This window comes from Hippoglossus hippoglossus, chromosome 21, assembly GCF_009819705.1.
Source record: "Hippoglossus hippoglossus isolate fHipHip1 chromosome 21, fHipHip1.pri, whole genome shotgun sequence".
Lineage (NCBI taxonomy): Eukaryota > Metazoa > Chordata > Actinopteri > Pleuronectiformes > Pleuronectidae > Hippoglossus > Hippoglossus hippoglossus.
The window spans coordinates 6,800,068-6,816,048 of NC_047171.1; the positions used below are offsets into that span (position 1 = coordinate 6,800,068).

A 15,981-nucleotide genomic window follows, 5' to 3' on the forward strand; every position below is an offset into this window, starting at 1 on the left:
CAATACAATCAAATTCACTTTCCCGCTCATCCTCTTTTGGTTACACCGAGGTGAAAACAAGTGCAGTATTTTTTTACTTTCATCATCAGAGAAGCTAAACTCTAAAACAGGCCGAGCCGAGCACGAGGTCCCGGCTCATCTCGAAGAACCGGATGAGTCGAGGCTCGTCATAAAAGAAGATGATAGACATTTTCCTCTGAGGACCGACTCACCGTACAGGCAGAACATCATCCACATCACTGCTGGTACACCGAAGTCTCTGTGCTCCACCAAGATCTTTTTTTTTCTTCAACTCTTTTTTATACCAAATTTCTGCGGCATGCAACCCGGGGTACAGGCTTTCTCTGCCTAAAAAAGTGGCACATGATTACAGCGAAAGTGGTGCCAAAGTAAATCTGATAGGAAGAGACCTAAGGAAAGCAACAACACAACAAGCCAAATAACTGCACTGTCATTTTTTTTGGGGGGGGGCTCGGGGTTGGCAATGGGGTGATGTTTTCTTTCGGAGTGGGTGGTGGTTCTTGCTTTTTTAACCCCCCCCCCCCCCCAGTCTGAGCCCTCGAGAGCAGCACTGAAGCAGGGAGAAGGTGGATGATGGGCTGGGGGGCTGGGGGGGGGCTGCACTATGCCGTTGAGGGCACCGACACCTCCAGCAGGCGGTTGTTCTTGCGCTTGCAGGACACGCTGTTGCCGTTCTTGGGGACTCCCTGGATGAACTTCACGCACACTTTTGTCGTGCTTGAACTGCACCAGGAACCTGTGGCACAGACAGATCAACCGCGTCATTACACACGAGCCAGATGAACAACATGCTGCGTCACATCCTTGGACCTTAATGAGCGGATGTGCTCCCTTACTCGTCTGAGATGTCGATGTCCAGCTGCTCCCGGTCTGCAGCCGTGGTGCCCATGCGGTGGATTTTGGTGATTATCTCGATCAGGTGCTCACTGCTGAGTAAGAAATCGCCTTTGACAGCTGAGGCTGAGCCCTGAATTAAAATAACACAATTACACAGTCATCATGAGCTCCATTTCATGTAATCATCCATCTATTCTACTACTCCCAGAAATCTCTGTCTCTCCGTCTGTGACTCGCATATCTCTAGAACCCTTCCTCTTGGCATGTGTATTGTTAAGAGTAGTTTTGAAATTGGTGCGACATGGACACATGACACGTTCAGGATTAATAAACTCTGTATAAACACCAGTGCTCTTTAGCAGCGGCGGCTGGGATTCACCGATGTAAGTGACGCTGTCGATCACAACATCAGAGCGTTCAGTAGTTCCACTGAACTTTGAATAAAACCGGTGAACAGCCCTTTGTGCAGCAGGGTTGGTGCAGCTTCACTGTTCTGTGGACTGAGTCCTGCAGTCTTTACTTCTTTAACAGTTTCAGAAGAAAACTGCAACCAGCATCGCCACAGGCCAAGAACATAGCTCATTCCAGACAGACATGATTAGAACTGGCACTGCACTAGTATAATACTTAGTTACACTAGTTGTATTAAGTTTGTGGGACTTCTATCATTCATGTTTACCCAGTAAATTATATTACAAAGTGTTATTTCCATTACTTTCATTAAGACCGCTGTTTTTCCTCCTTTGTTGATTTATTTTGTCAATATTATCACTTTATTCTAACATTGCTTGTTGTGTTACAGCTACTCTATATTCATTAATATCCTTAGTTTTGTTATTTTACCATTCTCTGAGTGTGTGTGTGTGGTCTGTCAGGGGCCTGGGGTTTGGTTAACAGGAAAACTTAACTCCTGCAAATGTTTACTTGTTGTGTTTCTCAAATTCAATAAAAAGCTAAAAGCACTGGACGAAAAAAAAGTTTGGAATCAGCACTAACTGAGGTGAGAGATTTCCCACGAGCATTTAAACCAACAGTAAAATTTCATTCAGGCAAATGGAGCAAATCTATATCAGTTAGTGGAAGCTAGATTACTGCAGGCTCCACAAATGTGGTCTAACTTCTTGGTTTAGCAGCCACACATATTCAAAATAACCTCGCAGCTCTCCTGCACAAGCGAAACACTGTTTAACTGCAGTGTCACAGCAGGATTTAAAGGAACACTTCGACAATTAGGGGCCTTTTTGATTTGCTTTCTAGCCGAGAGTTAGACGAGAGAAAAACAATATCACTCTTCTGCCTGTAAAAGAAAAGTGGATTCAACAAACCAAAACAGAAGGGAATCATGATTCTGCTCGAACGCTGCATCACGACAAGGTTTCTCTCACCTCCTTGAGCTTGAGAGCAAAGAAGCCGTCGCTCTGTGTGCTGACCGACACGCTGGTGAGGTCCGGCAGGGGGACGCTGGCCTTCACCTGGCCCGTCTTCTGGTCGGCCAGGACCACGCTGTTCTTAGTCAGCAGGAAGAGCCGAGCCGTTCCCTGGAAATCAGAGCAGAGACGAGACAACACAATGAATATGTCTGCATGTACAGCGACATTTTGTCTATTGACCTCATTCATTAGACATTATTCAATTAGAAAATCATGTAAACATCATTATTCAATTCATATTCCCGTTTACAAGTTACAGAGCAGAGTCTGAATTTAACTCACTTCAATATTAAATCGCTACAACATTATAATATGATAATACGTGTGTACATAATCAGACTAATGACCATATGTGGATGAAGGGTATAGGTGTCCATATAAACGTGTCTTATGTCATTCTAACTTTGTGCAACATGTCAAAATGACGACATCGGCAGACGCAGACGGTGAAACTGGTTCTTAAGAGTTTTTTTGTTGTTGTTGTGTCTCATGATGCGAGTCGGGGTAAAGAGTAAAACACAGTGAACTTGTCCGGACACGTCTGCTACCTGCTGGAACAACAACAATGCAGGTTGTTGAACTGTCAAAAGCAGCAGGTTGCTGCACAGCGCGATGAAATACGGAAAAGAAAACCCGACTTCATAGTTTTGTACCGTACTAGACCTGTGTGGAAAAGATAGCAGGCCACAACGTGATGAAAAAAAATATATATATATGTTGGATAAAGTCGTCTTTCTTACCTTTCCATTTGCTCTGTTGATCTTGTTAACCACATCCGCCAGCAGAACCTTGTCCTCCATCGCTATGCTGAGCTTCTGGTACTTGGGGTTCTTGTTGATCTCCAGATAGTCTCCTTTGAAGGGCTGACTCACACTGGGACAGAACACAGAGACACAGTTGTTCCCAAGGTGTGGCACGCAACATGTCTGGTGCTTCTGCCGCGGAATTAGAGATTCACTAATCTACTTATCTTCTCAAAAAGGTACAAGTGTCAAGAGATATTCTTTTATACAGCGTGAAATAAACAGCACTGTGCTCCAGTGAATTTCGGGTACCTGCTCGGGTAGAGAGCCTTTTTATCCTTGAAGAGCTCACTTGCCTCCAGCTTCTCTTCATACACTGCCTTCTTCTCCTCTGTGAACTGGCTCCTGTATTTCTTGCACTGAACACACAAACACAAGAGACGTTAAACCGAGAGACTCTCGCTGCTAAAGATGCTGAAAAAAACAATAATATAGCAACATTTATGGTTTGAGTTGAAATAAAAAAAGATCTTAGCTGCCTTTTTGTATCAGTTCTTGTTGGAACAAAATACACAAAAGGCTTTTGTCTCTCAAATTCTGTTCACGTTCGTCTAAATCCGAGTTACTGATCACGTCTCCTTTGCCAGGTTCATCCATCCACCTGACAGATGTGGTGCATCGGGAGGCTGGTTACACAGCAGGGTGTTTGCACATGGGCTGTTTAAAAAAGATCATGATGCGAGGTGAAGTTTTGTCAAACGCCTCTTTTATGTGCACGTGCTCATATCTAGAGTAGGAAAGCCGGGGGTTGACTTATCGAGTTGATAACCTGCGTCGTGGGACCGCTGAGCGTTTGTTAGGTTACGTCGAGCCGGATTACGGAAAGATATCCGAGATAGGTGGAGCTTGCTTCGTGGTACAGACCCCTGGTGGGGAAATTCAACCACTGACCCCCATGTTGTTCATCTGTCTGCAGATTAAAAACGTCCTGGACCTATTCAGTCAGTTTTGTTCATTGAAAGTTGAAATAACTGTAAAGTTTCTGATTTGCATTGTGGTCTCTAATAGTAATCTCTAATAAGACCTTGCCGGTTGCGTTTACTCTTTTTGCTATTGCATGTCCAATAATTCACATTTCTTTGTTTCTATTGTATTCTCTGGATTGTGTGATTCTAATCTGACACTTATTCACTATTGTCTTGTGGCTCCAATGTAAAGCTGTTGTATCATCATCATCATGAAATTACTGGCTCTGGATTTTGAAAACTGACCCTCCAGAGATGGAAGATTCTCCGGAGCTCTGAGTGGACTCCACCCAGGAAGAGATAGGGTCTTGCAGGCCAGTTCTTGTCTATGGGTGACATGGAGGGCAAGGTGCTCTTCAGACCCAGGAAGTACTTTTGCATCTGGACAAATGGAGACATACGAGAATTGTAAGGCAAGGGAATACCGTTTGTTGTGACAGCGTGTACAAAGCGAATAATTAAATTCTCCGCAAACATTTATTCAGGTAAACATTCAAGCATATGTTTCGAGCACTACTTACAATTCTCTGGATGGTGAAGTCGTAGATCTTCTTGCCTGCGTTCGCCCTGAAGAACTTTCTGTATTCTCTGCGGATCTGTTAGAGCAGAAAAAGTTAAAAAACAAATAAACCTCCAGTCGCCTATTTCCAGCAGTTAGTTTGACGTGAAGAAGGGAAGAATAAGACAACAGTGACAGGATGATGGCAGTACAGACTAAATAACAGACACTTGGTTAGTCACACAAACGATGAACAACATGAAACAGAAACAAAGTAAACTCCGAGCTGTTGGAATCAACCACAAAGGATTTACTGACAAGTCGATGATGGTTATGAAACAGACCTTCATGCCGACCTTAATTGTACAAATGGAGACGTAAACATCTGCGTTGTGCATTATGAGGTGCGAAGCACTCAATTAACATGATTACAAAGATTAAAGCTGCAACGAGGACAAAGTGATGAAACCGAACAGAACACGTAACAGATAATCACCAAAACTGAGGACACACACACACCTGAAGACAAAGAAAGAACAGGTGGGACAAAAACTGTTAGACAAAACCAGTGCTGCTGTGTATGGGGGTTAGTTTCACCGATAGAGAAGAAGCAGACAGAGAAAGATGTTGAGAAGAGAGAGTGAGAGAGAGAGACACACACAGCGTCTGCCACGTCTGTCAGGCTCTGTTGGTTTAAATTTTTAGAATTAAAAACCAAAGTTAGCTCGTCACATCTTCGCTATTTCCTACCAGAGAAATTGTTCCGATGAAACTGCCGCTTTGAAGGCTGTGGGATTATTTCGAGAAACCGGGGCTTGGTTTCAGTTTTTCAAAAATAGGAGTTCTCCCAGTGATTTAAGCTTCTCAATGAAAATTCCATTCACGTTCTTGTCAGTGTTGGCAGAAGACTCAGATAAAACAATGTCTGGGAAACCACTGGGGTAAACAGTAAATGTTTGTTTTTTGATTTTGGGTGAACCTCTCCTTTAGGATGAGATCACAGTTGCAAACGGAATTAAGAGGAAAACGTAAAAAGCGACTATGTTCTGGTCGTATAGAAGTCACTGCAATTAGGTGATTCAAAGCCGAGTTGCGTTTTACAGTGGTGGAAACATTAAGCTAGTTTGCAACTTAATCTTCTTTAATACATCGGCCAATTACCACATAATTACTCATGTCCCTTTGTGCTCAACCCTTTGAAACAACGGCAGGATAATGAACTGAGTGGGATCACAAGGCTTGGCAGACACTGGCTTCCTGAAGACGAGCGCAAAGACAGATAGGACAAGATGAGGAGGCGTTGGGTCAGGGGTGGTGATTAGGTGGCGGACTTGGTGAGGAGCTGTGCCGCCGGGGGCTGGTAGGTACCTTGAGTCCCTGCCAGTAGGCCCAAATCACAGCGACAGCGTGCTTACGCCGGGCCTCTTCCTTCAGTCTCCGCAGCTCCCTGCGAGCCTGTTCAGGGGGGGTGGGCGGGAGGAGAAACAGAGCAGCAACAAATGAAGCAAGAGACAATAGAGGAAGGAGAGAGAAACACTGTTTTTGCCTCAGGTCAGCAGGCATCAAAACACAAACACACTCGTACACACTACACACGAGCGCTGTGTGACCATGAAGAGACTGTAAAAGTACAGCTCTACTGCTCCAGGCTCCGCAAGAGGAATATGGCTCTGTAGGTCAAATCAACTGTTATTCAGGGAAACTTCTGGAAGGGAAACAGAGTTGGGGCTTTAAAAAAAAAAAAGAAAGGCGAAGAGCAAAAGTCACAGCTCAGGCAGCAGAGGTCACCTCACACAATCCAAACAGATCCATCTAAAAGACAAACAGCACTGCAAGGCAAAGGGTAAACATGCGGCAGCTACACAAGATGGAAGAAGTCATGCAGGAAGAGCAGGCGGCGTGCAGTGACATCTGTCCTTGATGTGTGTGTGTGTGTGTGTGTGTGTGTGTGTGTGTGTGTGTGTGTGTGTGTGTGTGTGTGTGTGTGTGTGTGTGTGTGTGTGTGTGTGCGACTGCATCTTCCATGGGATGGCATTGCCCACGTAACGGTGAGTCACTAACTAGTATTTACATAAGGAAAATTACAATTTTGCAGACAGAGCTGCAAAGACAGTCTTTGAGAATAACAGCAAGTTAGCAAGACAACTTCTTTAACTCCCACATCCAGTGGACAACAGCTTGTGTGTGGTATATGGCTGTAAACTGCCTTACATATGTTCTCAATGTAGACAATGCATATGATGAGGTTTTCTGGGGAGAATGAGGAGTTGGTAACGGGTTGACGGAGGCAGCAAGTCACGGAGTCACGGCAAGTCAAAAACAAAAAAAAACGACAGGCTTCCCAAATACCTTGGTGCCCTGCCAGCCGGCCCAAATGACCGACACGGCGTGTTTATTCCTCGCCTCCTCCTTCAGCTGACGCAGCTCTCTCCGGGCCTGATGAAAAGCAGTGGCAGTTGTGGAGGAGGTTAATTTCAGTGACAGTCATAACTGAGATTGTCTCAGGAGAGGCAATGAGTGGGTGAGCAACACTGACGAGAGACAACAGAGCACGTCGAGAGACGAGACAGTCGGCGGGCAACGTCAACATGCGTGAAAACAATGAGCGATGTTCATGTCATGTGACTAATTTAAAATGGAGCCATGTTGCCACAATGGGAGAGTCCACTCTGTGTTATCTGTAGCTTCCAAGGAATAAGAAGCCGCCATGTTCGCCGGCTACAAAGTTCACATACGAGACAGAATAATCGTTGACAGCGAATCATGAGGAGTAAGTATTAATCGTTATCAACAGAGACCTTGAAATAAAGTATTGATCATTAACAACTAAGAATATCTGAGGTGAATATATACTGATAAGATAATGGTACATAATGCAGACTATGAAATCTGCACAGTGGCTGCGATTACACTCACTGAGGCTTTTTAAGTGTCATCATACTGAAATAATTCGATGTTTATGCGTAAGAGCTTCCTGCTGTTTCGCTGTCGGCACATCAGTATATTAAAATTAGGCTTCACAGCAGGAGCTGGAATTAAAAAAGCGCCGGGAAAAATCGTGGACGGTGGGCTCTGTGTGGCTGAAGTAATTATTAGACGGCATGAAAACACCAGACTGGATAGACACCAAACCAAAACGGAATTTTAAAACACACGAGCTACTTTTTAGGATGCGAGTGTGACTCGTTCAAAAAGATATGTTTGGTGTTTATTTGTCTAGAAATCTAGTTTTTTTTTTTATCTGTAATTTTATGACAAAAACAATGAACCATGTCCAGTCAAACCTACGTGTAACAGGAGGACAAACAACAATAAGGCACATTAATCAGGCCATTGGACGGCAGAGGGACCGGGTTCCACTCGGAGCGGCTGCTGCTTCTCTATTAAGTGAAGATGGGATGGGATGGGATGCGGTGAACAGGGGGGTGACAAGACAGCTGGGACAGCGACACACTACGGCTGGGTGGAAATACCTTGGTTCCCTGCCAGTATGCCCAAATTACTGTCACGGCATGTTTATTCCGCACTTCTTGTTTTAGACGCCTCAGCTCCATCCGAGCCTGGTGGGATGCGGTGGGCGTTAGGAAAGACGGGTTGAGGATGTGAGAAGGCAAAGAATCATCATAAAAGAAGGGAGGTGAAAGAGGATTGGGAGGGAAACAAAGAAAAACAGGAGAAGTTGCAGTTTGTGTGATCAGGAAGAGAAGCAGGATTAAAGGGAACCAGCAGCAATGATATCAAGGAGAGCTTTGTTAAAGAATAGATTTTTCTTCTGTAACACTGTGAGGCCATTAGGCAGGAACGCTGCATATGATGAAAAACAAGAGCTGAAGGCAAAACCGTTAAGTTGTCCAGAGGAGCCTTTTTCAACACGGATAAAAGTCAGCATCAAACCCCGGCTGAGGCAAACACCTCGCTCTCTGATATCCCTCTGCACTTCAATGCATCAGTACCTGGGTGCCGTGCCAGAACGCTGAGATGGTGGTCACTGCCTCTACACATCTCTTCTGATATTTCAGCTCTCTCAGGAGTTTGCGGGCCTGGTGGAAAAAATAACAAGCGAGCAGACGTTTTTTTAATGTTGTTCCTGCATTGCTCTCCGCTACAATTCAGTCTAAACAGCGAAAGGTGCGCACCTGCCATCCTCGGGTGTAGGACTGCACCACTGTGGTGGCGCTCTTGATCTTCTGGTACTTCTTTTGTTGCTGTGGGATGGAAAAGGAGAAGATTAAAAAAAAAAAAACTAATGCATCAACGCCAATCGGTTGATTTTGCTTTGTGTATGGATTTCTTTGAATCCTCGGCAGGGGGGGCTCACCGCATATCGGCGGTACCAGGCTGACACCACTATCTGACTCTTTTTCAGCAGCAGGAAGTGGCCGCGGCACTTCCAGCCACGGTAGATCTTCTGAATGAGCGTGGCCAGGTCCTGCAGGCATTGCCTCCTCCTCTCCTCCAAGAAGAAGAGCTGCAGGAAGAGAGAAAAATTAAATGAACAAGACAGAGACAACAGAAACAACTTATATGACGTGTGTGTCTATTATATATATATTCGAAAAGGTGCACAATCTTTTTAACATTGTCATAGATCAATAAAAACACATTTTATCAAAGCAAATACTGATTCAGTGATATCGAGAACAAAGTGCAGTCCTTCCACCGGTTTACTGCTCAGACCTTAAGTAATATAATAAAAAAAATGACCTGTGTAGAACGACTTCAGGTCATCAGTGATGAATGAGCAACATTTTATTGTCCTTGTAAAGCCAGTGCACCATTCGTTTCATCTGCATCTATCCTGGTTGTTTTAATGTCACTCACTCAGAATTCAATTTAATGGCTCATAACAACGATTTCTCAAAATCTACGTAACAAGCTCGGGGGGGGGGCTACGGTTAAATATTTTCTGGAAACTTTGATCACGATCTGCTTAACTAGACTCTAAACCCAAGTGATTTCACAGCTGCAGATATATGAGGGAGATAAGTTGATCAGATAGAAAAAGCGATTATAGGAGAAAAATAAAAATTCCCTTAGTGTGAGATCATGTTATTCCAAGCTTTGTTTGGTCAAAGCTGAGTGGGGGGGATGTGGGGGGGAACTCTATTCAAATGGCTGCAGGCTCGAACAGTCGAGGAGCCTGCAAGCGCCGAGTAAAGACGTTCATTTCCCATGTTAGATGGGACGGCTAAGTGAAACCATGTGTTTGCAGAGCGGTGGTTGGATGCTAATTGCCGGAGTGGGGGCTCCGAGCACAGCCCACCCTGCTTTGCAAACATCTTACTGTGAGAAAACAGGGTGCTGAGCACGGGCTGGAGTAAAGAAGTCCAAGGGACACAAGGTAAATGTGCATAAATGTGTGTTTTGTACCGTTCTTGGGTTCCTGATGAAGATCTTGGAGCGGCCGAACGAGAACTCTTCTGCTGGAACCGGGAGGTCGCTCATCAGCACCTCCACTCCTTCCCTGTGGAGAGCCAGAGGAGTCATCCAAAACTAAATTCACACAACATGCGCACAACTTAAAAGCAACATCGAGAGGATCTGGACTCGACGGGGAAAGGAGGAGGATAGCGAGAGAGGAATGCTCGGGTTAGAGGGAGAAGGAATGATTAAAGGAGAATGAAACGCACCACACAAAGCACTGAGGGGAATAGCTGAACAACAAGATAGTGATGTGTGGCAGAGCGGATAAGAATCAGTGCTTTTGCCTGCACAGTGGAGGAAAACACGCAACACTGGCTGGTGTGGAACGGAGGAGACAGATAAGGTTAAAACGTCTCAACATGTTGTGGTTCAGAGAGGGAACGGCTCATTTCTTCCCCGGCAGTGAAACAACTGGTACGTGACAAGATGGCAGACAGTGGGATGGCAATAAAAGTGCACAACCGTCGGTAATTATAAAGCACGTTTTAAGTCTCGTGTTCACATTTAGAATACTTTCAATAAGCTCGTAGAAGTATTCCACTCTGTCGGGTAAAGTGTTATTAAATTCAGCTTACTGTATTATTTCCCCCTCTTTTGAGCCTTTAATCCAGGGAAAGTCATCCGAGCCCTTTTTCCAGCACTAACCTGCTTCACATTCACACGGCTCCACGGTCACACCTGCCAGCTGACCACTCCAACTACAATCTATTACCGCTGGTCACAGTCACTCCACTGGGAGCAGTCTGGGGCTCAGTTCCTTAGTTAAAAACCCCTCGGAGCAATTCTCAGTTCCCACACTCACACAAACCTTGGAGCGATTTATTCTGGCATGTGTCCAGCAGCAATCCCCCCCCCCTTTCTTTAATCCCCCTCTTCACCTGCCCCCCCGCCCCATTAGTCACTGCTTCAGAAGTTACCTGGCGGGTCCTAGCCAATGGGGCCAGGTGCGCTTGCAGAGCATCTTGTAGCGCTCCAGGCAGGGCTCGTAGGGCTGGCGGAAGGCGTAGCCCGCCCTCCTGACGCGGACGTTCTCCATCAGGCCCAGGTAGCGCAACTGATGGCGCACCAGAGAGTCGGTGAAGATGTGGGATGCTTTCTTGTCATTGGGCTTGATGCACCTGTGGAAGCAAGAAGAGAGGGTTGTTCAAACTAGAGCTGGAATAATGTATGGAGCGGATATCACCCTTTCGTTTTGACAAGCTGTGATATGAGGAATCCATCCATCCACCCACCCATCCATCCATTTAACAAACAGGTTTGGGAGGTTTTGTTTCATTTTAGACAACATTAGAAGCAGCAGTTTCAAGAATGTTGATTTAAGCAATTAAAGCAAATTGGCTGGGTTATTTTTAAGCAATTGGATTGGGCCAAATAACAAACGACATGCCAATACTCCAAGATTACATCCCCTGTAGAAAAGACAGCGGTTACCGTATGTAGTTTGGGTTTTTGGTCTGCAGGTTCCTCATCAGCGTGCCCACTGATGCTTTGAACTGGAACCCAGCAGTCAGGGGTCTCTTCAGGTTGACTTTGGCAGGGTTGCCCTCAGGAAACAGCTGTTTGATGAGTTTGTGGTTTGCCTTGTACATGGCCTGTGAGAGGTCTCGGTACAACAGGTCGTTGTTCTTGTCGACGAATCCCTCGGCACGGTACAGCACCTTGATAAAAAAAAATACGTTTTTTTCACCAATTCTCTTTCAGCGCTTCAACACACGTCTTGTAGATTTTATCTGCACATGTCTTGTTGTTCTGTGCGCAGAATAATTTATAGTACCTTGCCGGCATAGTGCTGGATCCGGAAGCAGCTGTGAGGCAGGCTGTGGTCCGTGAGAAACTTTGAATTCTTGCTGAGACGACTCTCAAAGTGCAGGTGCTCAGCACAGATTGTGTTCAGTTTGTCCAGGAACGTCTCGTCGGTGACCGTCCCAGGCCTCAGGCACTCCTCATCCAACATGGCCAAGATGCCGTTTTGGTTCTGACCATCACAACATGAGAAGAGGTAGAGGTTCATGCATATTAAATGTTTAATAACAAAACTTAAAAACGTCTCGTGATGTATATTTCTTAGTATTATGTCAGAATATAATATAAATTCATGTTGAGCTGGTTTGTGTGGTCTCTGAGGAGGAGGAGATGGACTTACATTCTCAATGAGGTCGCAGATAACGGCGTTGTTGAAATACTCAATATTGGTCCACTCGATGCCCTGCGACAGAACATAGGACAATTTAAGATAGAGCAAGAAATATGGTTGACAAACATTATAGTCGTTGTGACCGTCTACACACCAACGGTTGCTGAAGACGTACATGGAGAAAGACTCAAAACATTCCTTTGTATTTCTGTTCTGGTGATGGGTAAAAAAAAAAAAACACTGAATAAAGTAAACTCAGCAGCAGGAGATTGTTCAGGTCGGACACGTTCACAACAACAACAGCATTCAGGTGAGGGCTGGTGCCTGAGCAGATTATGCAGGAGAAAGGACATGATGCATAAATTCCTCTGCTGAAATCATGTGTTTTCATTTCCATCACATCAACACTGGCATCTGACTTTACTGCCAAAAGTAATGTGACCACTTGTGGTCTCACTTCCCCACTCTACATGCAAATTAACACGTATGCCATTTGTGTGAGTTAAGACCAAATTATGTTGTTTTGACCCAGTCTGTGATTACAGTTGTGTCCGATGTCACTGTTTGTGTGTGTCGGCACGAGAGAGGGAGGAGTCAGGAGGCGCTGAATGAATCTAGTGCAGCTGCAGTGAAGAAAGATTTCACCAATTCAAGAAAAGTATCGGTCATGATGTCGTGGTCAGTGTTGATATTTTGCCGATGGCCACAAACTTATCAGCGTATGGGCACAGATAAGAGTGAAAACAGGTTCAGGTCATGGTAGCGGGTCAGAAGACGTCAGGTCCTTCATATGTGGCCCAGGACGGATTTGCTTTCACACACGTTTTCCCAGACAACTTACAAAAGTAGTCTGGTGTGATCTGATCCGAGTGCATTCACACCTGTACTAAGAGATGTTGTTCTTTTGTGTCCGTCGCTTTTTAGACACAACAACTCGCTTGTTGGGTAATTTTTTTGCTTTATTCTCACATGGCCTCACTCTGACATTTTCCTGAAATATGTGATAAGGAAAATGTCTGGAGCAACTGTCTCTCTCACCCCAAAACCTTAAATTTCACTTTGTCATAAACTGAGGTTAAACTACATGTAGACACAGACTGTAACACTTAATATTTACAAGGGGAAGTTGGGCCCTAATGGGAACACATCCTGGGGAGAAAAAAGAAATGGGCAGGGCCCCCTTTAAAGTTACAGTCCTTTTTCCTAATTTAAGCATTCTTTTATATTTTTAGTGCCGTCGTTTAGTGCAAAATGTCCATACATCTGTCTTTATAACCAAATCTTTCCTTGCAGGTATGATACTAATTCCTACCAAGAAGTTCTCTCCTGCTCTGTCTCCACCTCATCCTTCTAATCGTCGGAGTAAGAAAGTCTTTCTGAAGAGGGACAGGGAAACATTTTCCATCTTGCTCTGTCGAAAAGGCCCCTGGCCCCTGAACAACCCACATCTAATTCACAGCTCCTAATGGGTTGGGAACATAACTTCGGTTGATGTAAGCAATGTGACAGATATTTCGCGGAGGGAGGGAGTAAAAGAAGGTGTGGCCTAAAATGACGGGTGACTGGCTGAATTCCCGATTGGTGGACCTCCCAATTTTTTCCAGTGCTTTGGTATTTTCCCATGCAGTATACTGGACAGAGCCCAGGAGTGGAATATCATTGGTGGCAGTGGTGCTGCTGCTGCTGGGGGAAGGAGTTTGTGGAGGGAGGGGGGGGGGGGGGGGGGGGTGGAGGTCAGCGCTCACATCCGTAGAGCTTTGAAAACAAACAGAGCTTAAAGGCCCACAGCAGGGAGTGTTTACTCTCACTGGAGTGAGGGATCACTTCCTTCCCAGAGAGTCGGCCGAGGGGAGACGGGCAGAGAGTAAACGGAGAGGGTGACGGACGACGGAGACATAAATGAAGCAGTTAATGCATCAGGGTCAAGGGCAAGAATTCAGATTGAGCTGAAATAACACGCGAGGTTCAAGAGATGAGTGACGTGACCAGGTTGACATGTTGCTGTGGGACAAACAAACAAATTGGCCGCTGACATGTTGAACAATGTAAATGTACAGCTGCAGGTGAGAGAGGGCGACCGGGGCCACAGGCTGGGCTTGATAGGTCATTTATCCAAGTGTGTGTGTGTGTGTGTGTGTGTGTGTGTGTGTGTGTGTGTGTGTGTGTGTGTGTGTGTAAACTCGCCTCTCTGATGTACTCCTCCTGCTCCTCACGCAGGGTCAGCTCGATGAAGATCTGCTGCAGCTTCTCGTTGCAGTAGTTGATGATGAACTGCTCAAAGCTGTTGTCCTGTAGAAGCGGTAACAGGTCAAATGTAAATACCTCCAGATATCAATTCAAACACTGAATCCTAAAGGTGCCTTAGCTCAAGTTAATTTTATGTTATAATCAATAAAAGGGTCAATGTTGAAGAAAAAGCTTTTTTTTTTAACCATTTTAACTCTGAACCTTTTCCTCAATAATACGTAGTAATACTTAATAACACGTATAGATGAGATGAGAACAGCCTACTCTGAGTTTTGACACATTTTGCTTGATTAAAAATGATCAGATCCAGTGCAGGAATGAAGTTTATACTAAGAACTAGATCCACAATTACCCCTTTTCCACCAAGGCAGTTCAAGGGCCAGTTTGGAGCTGGGGCCTAATTTGTCACTTGTCTCGAAGAAAGACTCGCTTATGTCAGGGGCTGGGGGCGGGATTATCGTGACCCACAGGACCAATACTGTGATCGCCGTTTTAAAAAACAACTACAGAGCTAGCGCCACCTGTAGTCGGCAAAGAAAATTGAATAGTTTTTATTCTGGAGGCCAAAGCTGAGCAGCAGTGGTCTGTAGAGGAGACAAATTGCTGTGGTCCACCATTGTTGATGTTGTGCTTGTAGTGTGTTCTAGTGTTGCTGGGAAATCAGAGACTTTTACAGTGATGTAATGATGTGACTGTGTGGTGGCTGTAGCCCATGGAAAACTAATCTGGTTCCCAAGTTGAACCAGCTTCAAACCAGCCCAATTTCCAGCACAGCACGAGCACCAGGTTGACCTTGGTGGAAAAGGGTCACTTGAGGTCACTGGACAACACCTCTGCAAATTCAGAACTGGGAATTTAACTTGGCTGTGAATTAGTGTAGTAAAATGTCTGATGTTGAGAGAAAAAGTATCTACACTACCCAGTAAAAATGTCTTACATGTGAAAGGTTACCAGCAATAATCCATCTTGAACTAACTCTAACCTGCAGCTTTATCTTTCCCTTCAATGATTCGCTGCCTCATCACGATGGCAATCATGAAAGGTTTCATGAACCTGGGACGTGAACAACTGATAAATACTGAACTTGCACCTTTAGATGATAAACCTTTATCAGAAAAACTTCCTGTAAACTGTCATTGACTTCATTAAACATTGACGACATTAACCATTAAAAAGCATCAACCATTTTTTTCCACTTTCTGAATTTCTCAGTTACGAGTCAGTTATGAGCGTTGAGCGGTGAGTCATGCTTCTGGCGGACGGCCTTTGTTGTGTGGGTTAGTTTGAAACTGATTCTTCACAATGGCAGTTAGAGAAGCATGTTTAGTTGTTAAGCTCAGCGAAGGACGCAGCCCGGTTTCTCAGTGACCAGGATTATGTGACACACAGCAACATGGAGACCGGTTATTCATGTTAAGACTCCATTTCCTTTTTACTGAGAAACCGAAAGGTCGTATTTACCATGTACACACACACACACGCACACACACATGCATGTTTACACCCAAGTGGCAGCAGACACCAGGCTGAAATATGACAGTACTTCTACTGTAACTCTAAAATATTTCAGCTGCAAATCTAGTGTTTTATGACAAGCGGTTTATAGCAGGGGAGGAGGAGG

At 44.9% G+C, this 15,981-nt stretch overlaps 1 protein-coding gene across 1 annotated transcript in view; it reads right to left on the minus strand.

Annotated features, from left to right (window-relative positions):
* Positions 1 to 519: 519 nt before the first annotated feature.
* The window catches only part of LOC117754793 (unconventional myosin-Ib-like), a 58,833-nt gene continuing 43,371 nt past the window's right edge, over positions 520 to 15,981 (minus strand). Inside the window, 20 exon segments of the mRNA XM_034574039.1 lie at positions 520 to 731; positions 733 to 757; positions 858 to 988; positions 2,244 to 2,396; positions 3,029 to 3,161; positions 3,344 to 3,450; positions 4,303 to 4,437; positions 4,578 to 4,652; positions 5,924 to 6,010; positions 6,905 to 6,991; positions 8,029 to 8,115; positions 8,509 to 8,595; positions 8,692 to 8,760; positions 8,874 to 9,023; positions 9,926 to 10,019; positions 10,897 to 11,097; positions 11,411 to 11,637; positions 11,754 to 11,954; positions 12,123 to 12,185; positions 14,298 to 14,402. Of these exon segments, the coding sequence (XP_034429930.1) occupies positions 624 to 731; positions 733 to 757; positions 858 to 988; positions 2,244 to 2,396; positions 3,029 to 3,161; positions 3,344 to 3,450; positions 4,303 to 4,437; positions 4,578 to 4,652; positions 5,924 to 6,010; positions 6,905 to 6,991; positions 8,029 to 8,115; positions 8,509 to 8,595; positions 8,692 to 8,760; positions 8,874 to 9,023; positions 9,926 to 10,019; positions 10,897 to 11,097; positions 11,411 to 11,637; positions 11,754 to 11,954; positions 12,123 to 12,185; positions 14,298 to 14,402 (2,325 nt within the window). The 3' untranslated portion in view covers positions 520 to 623.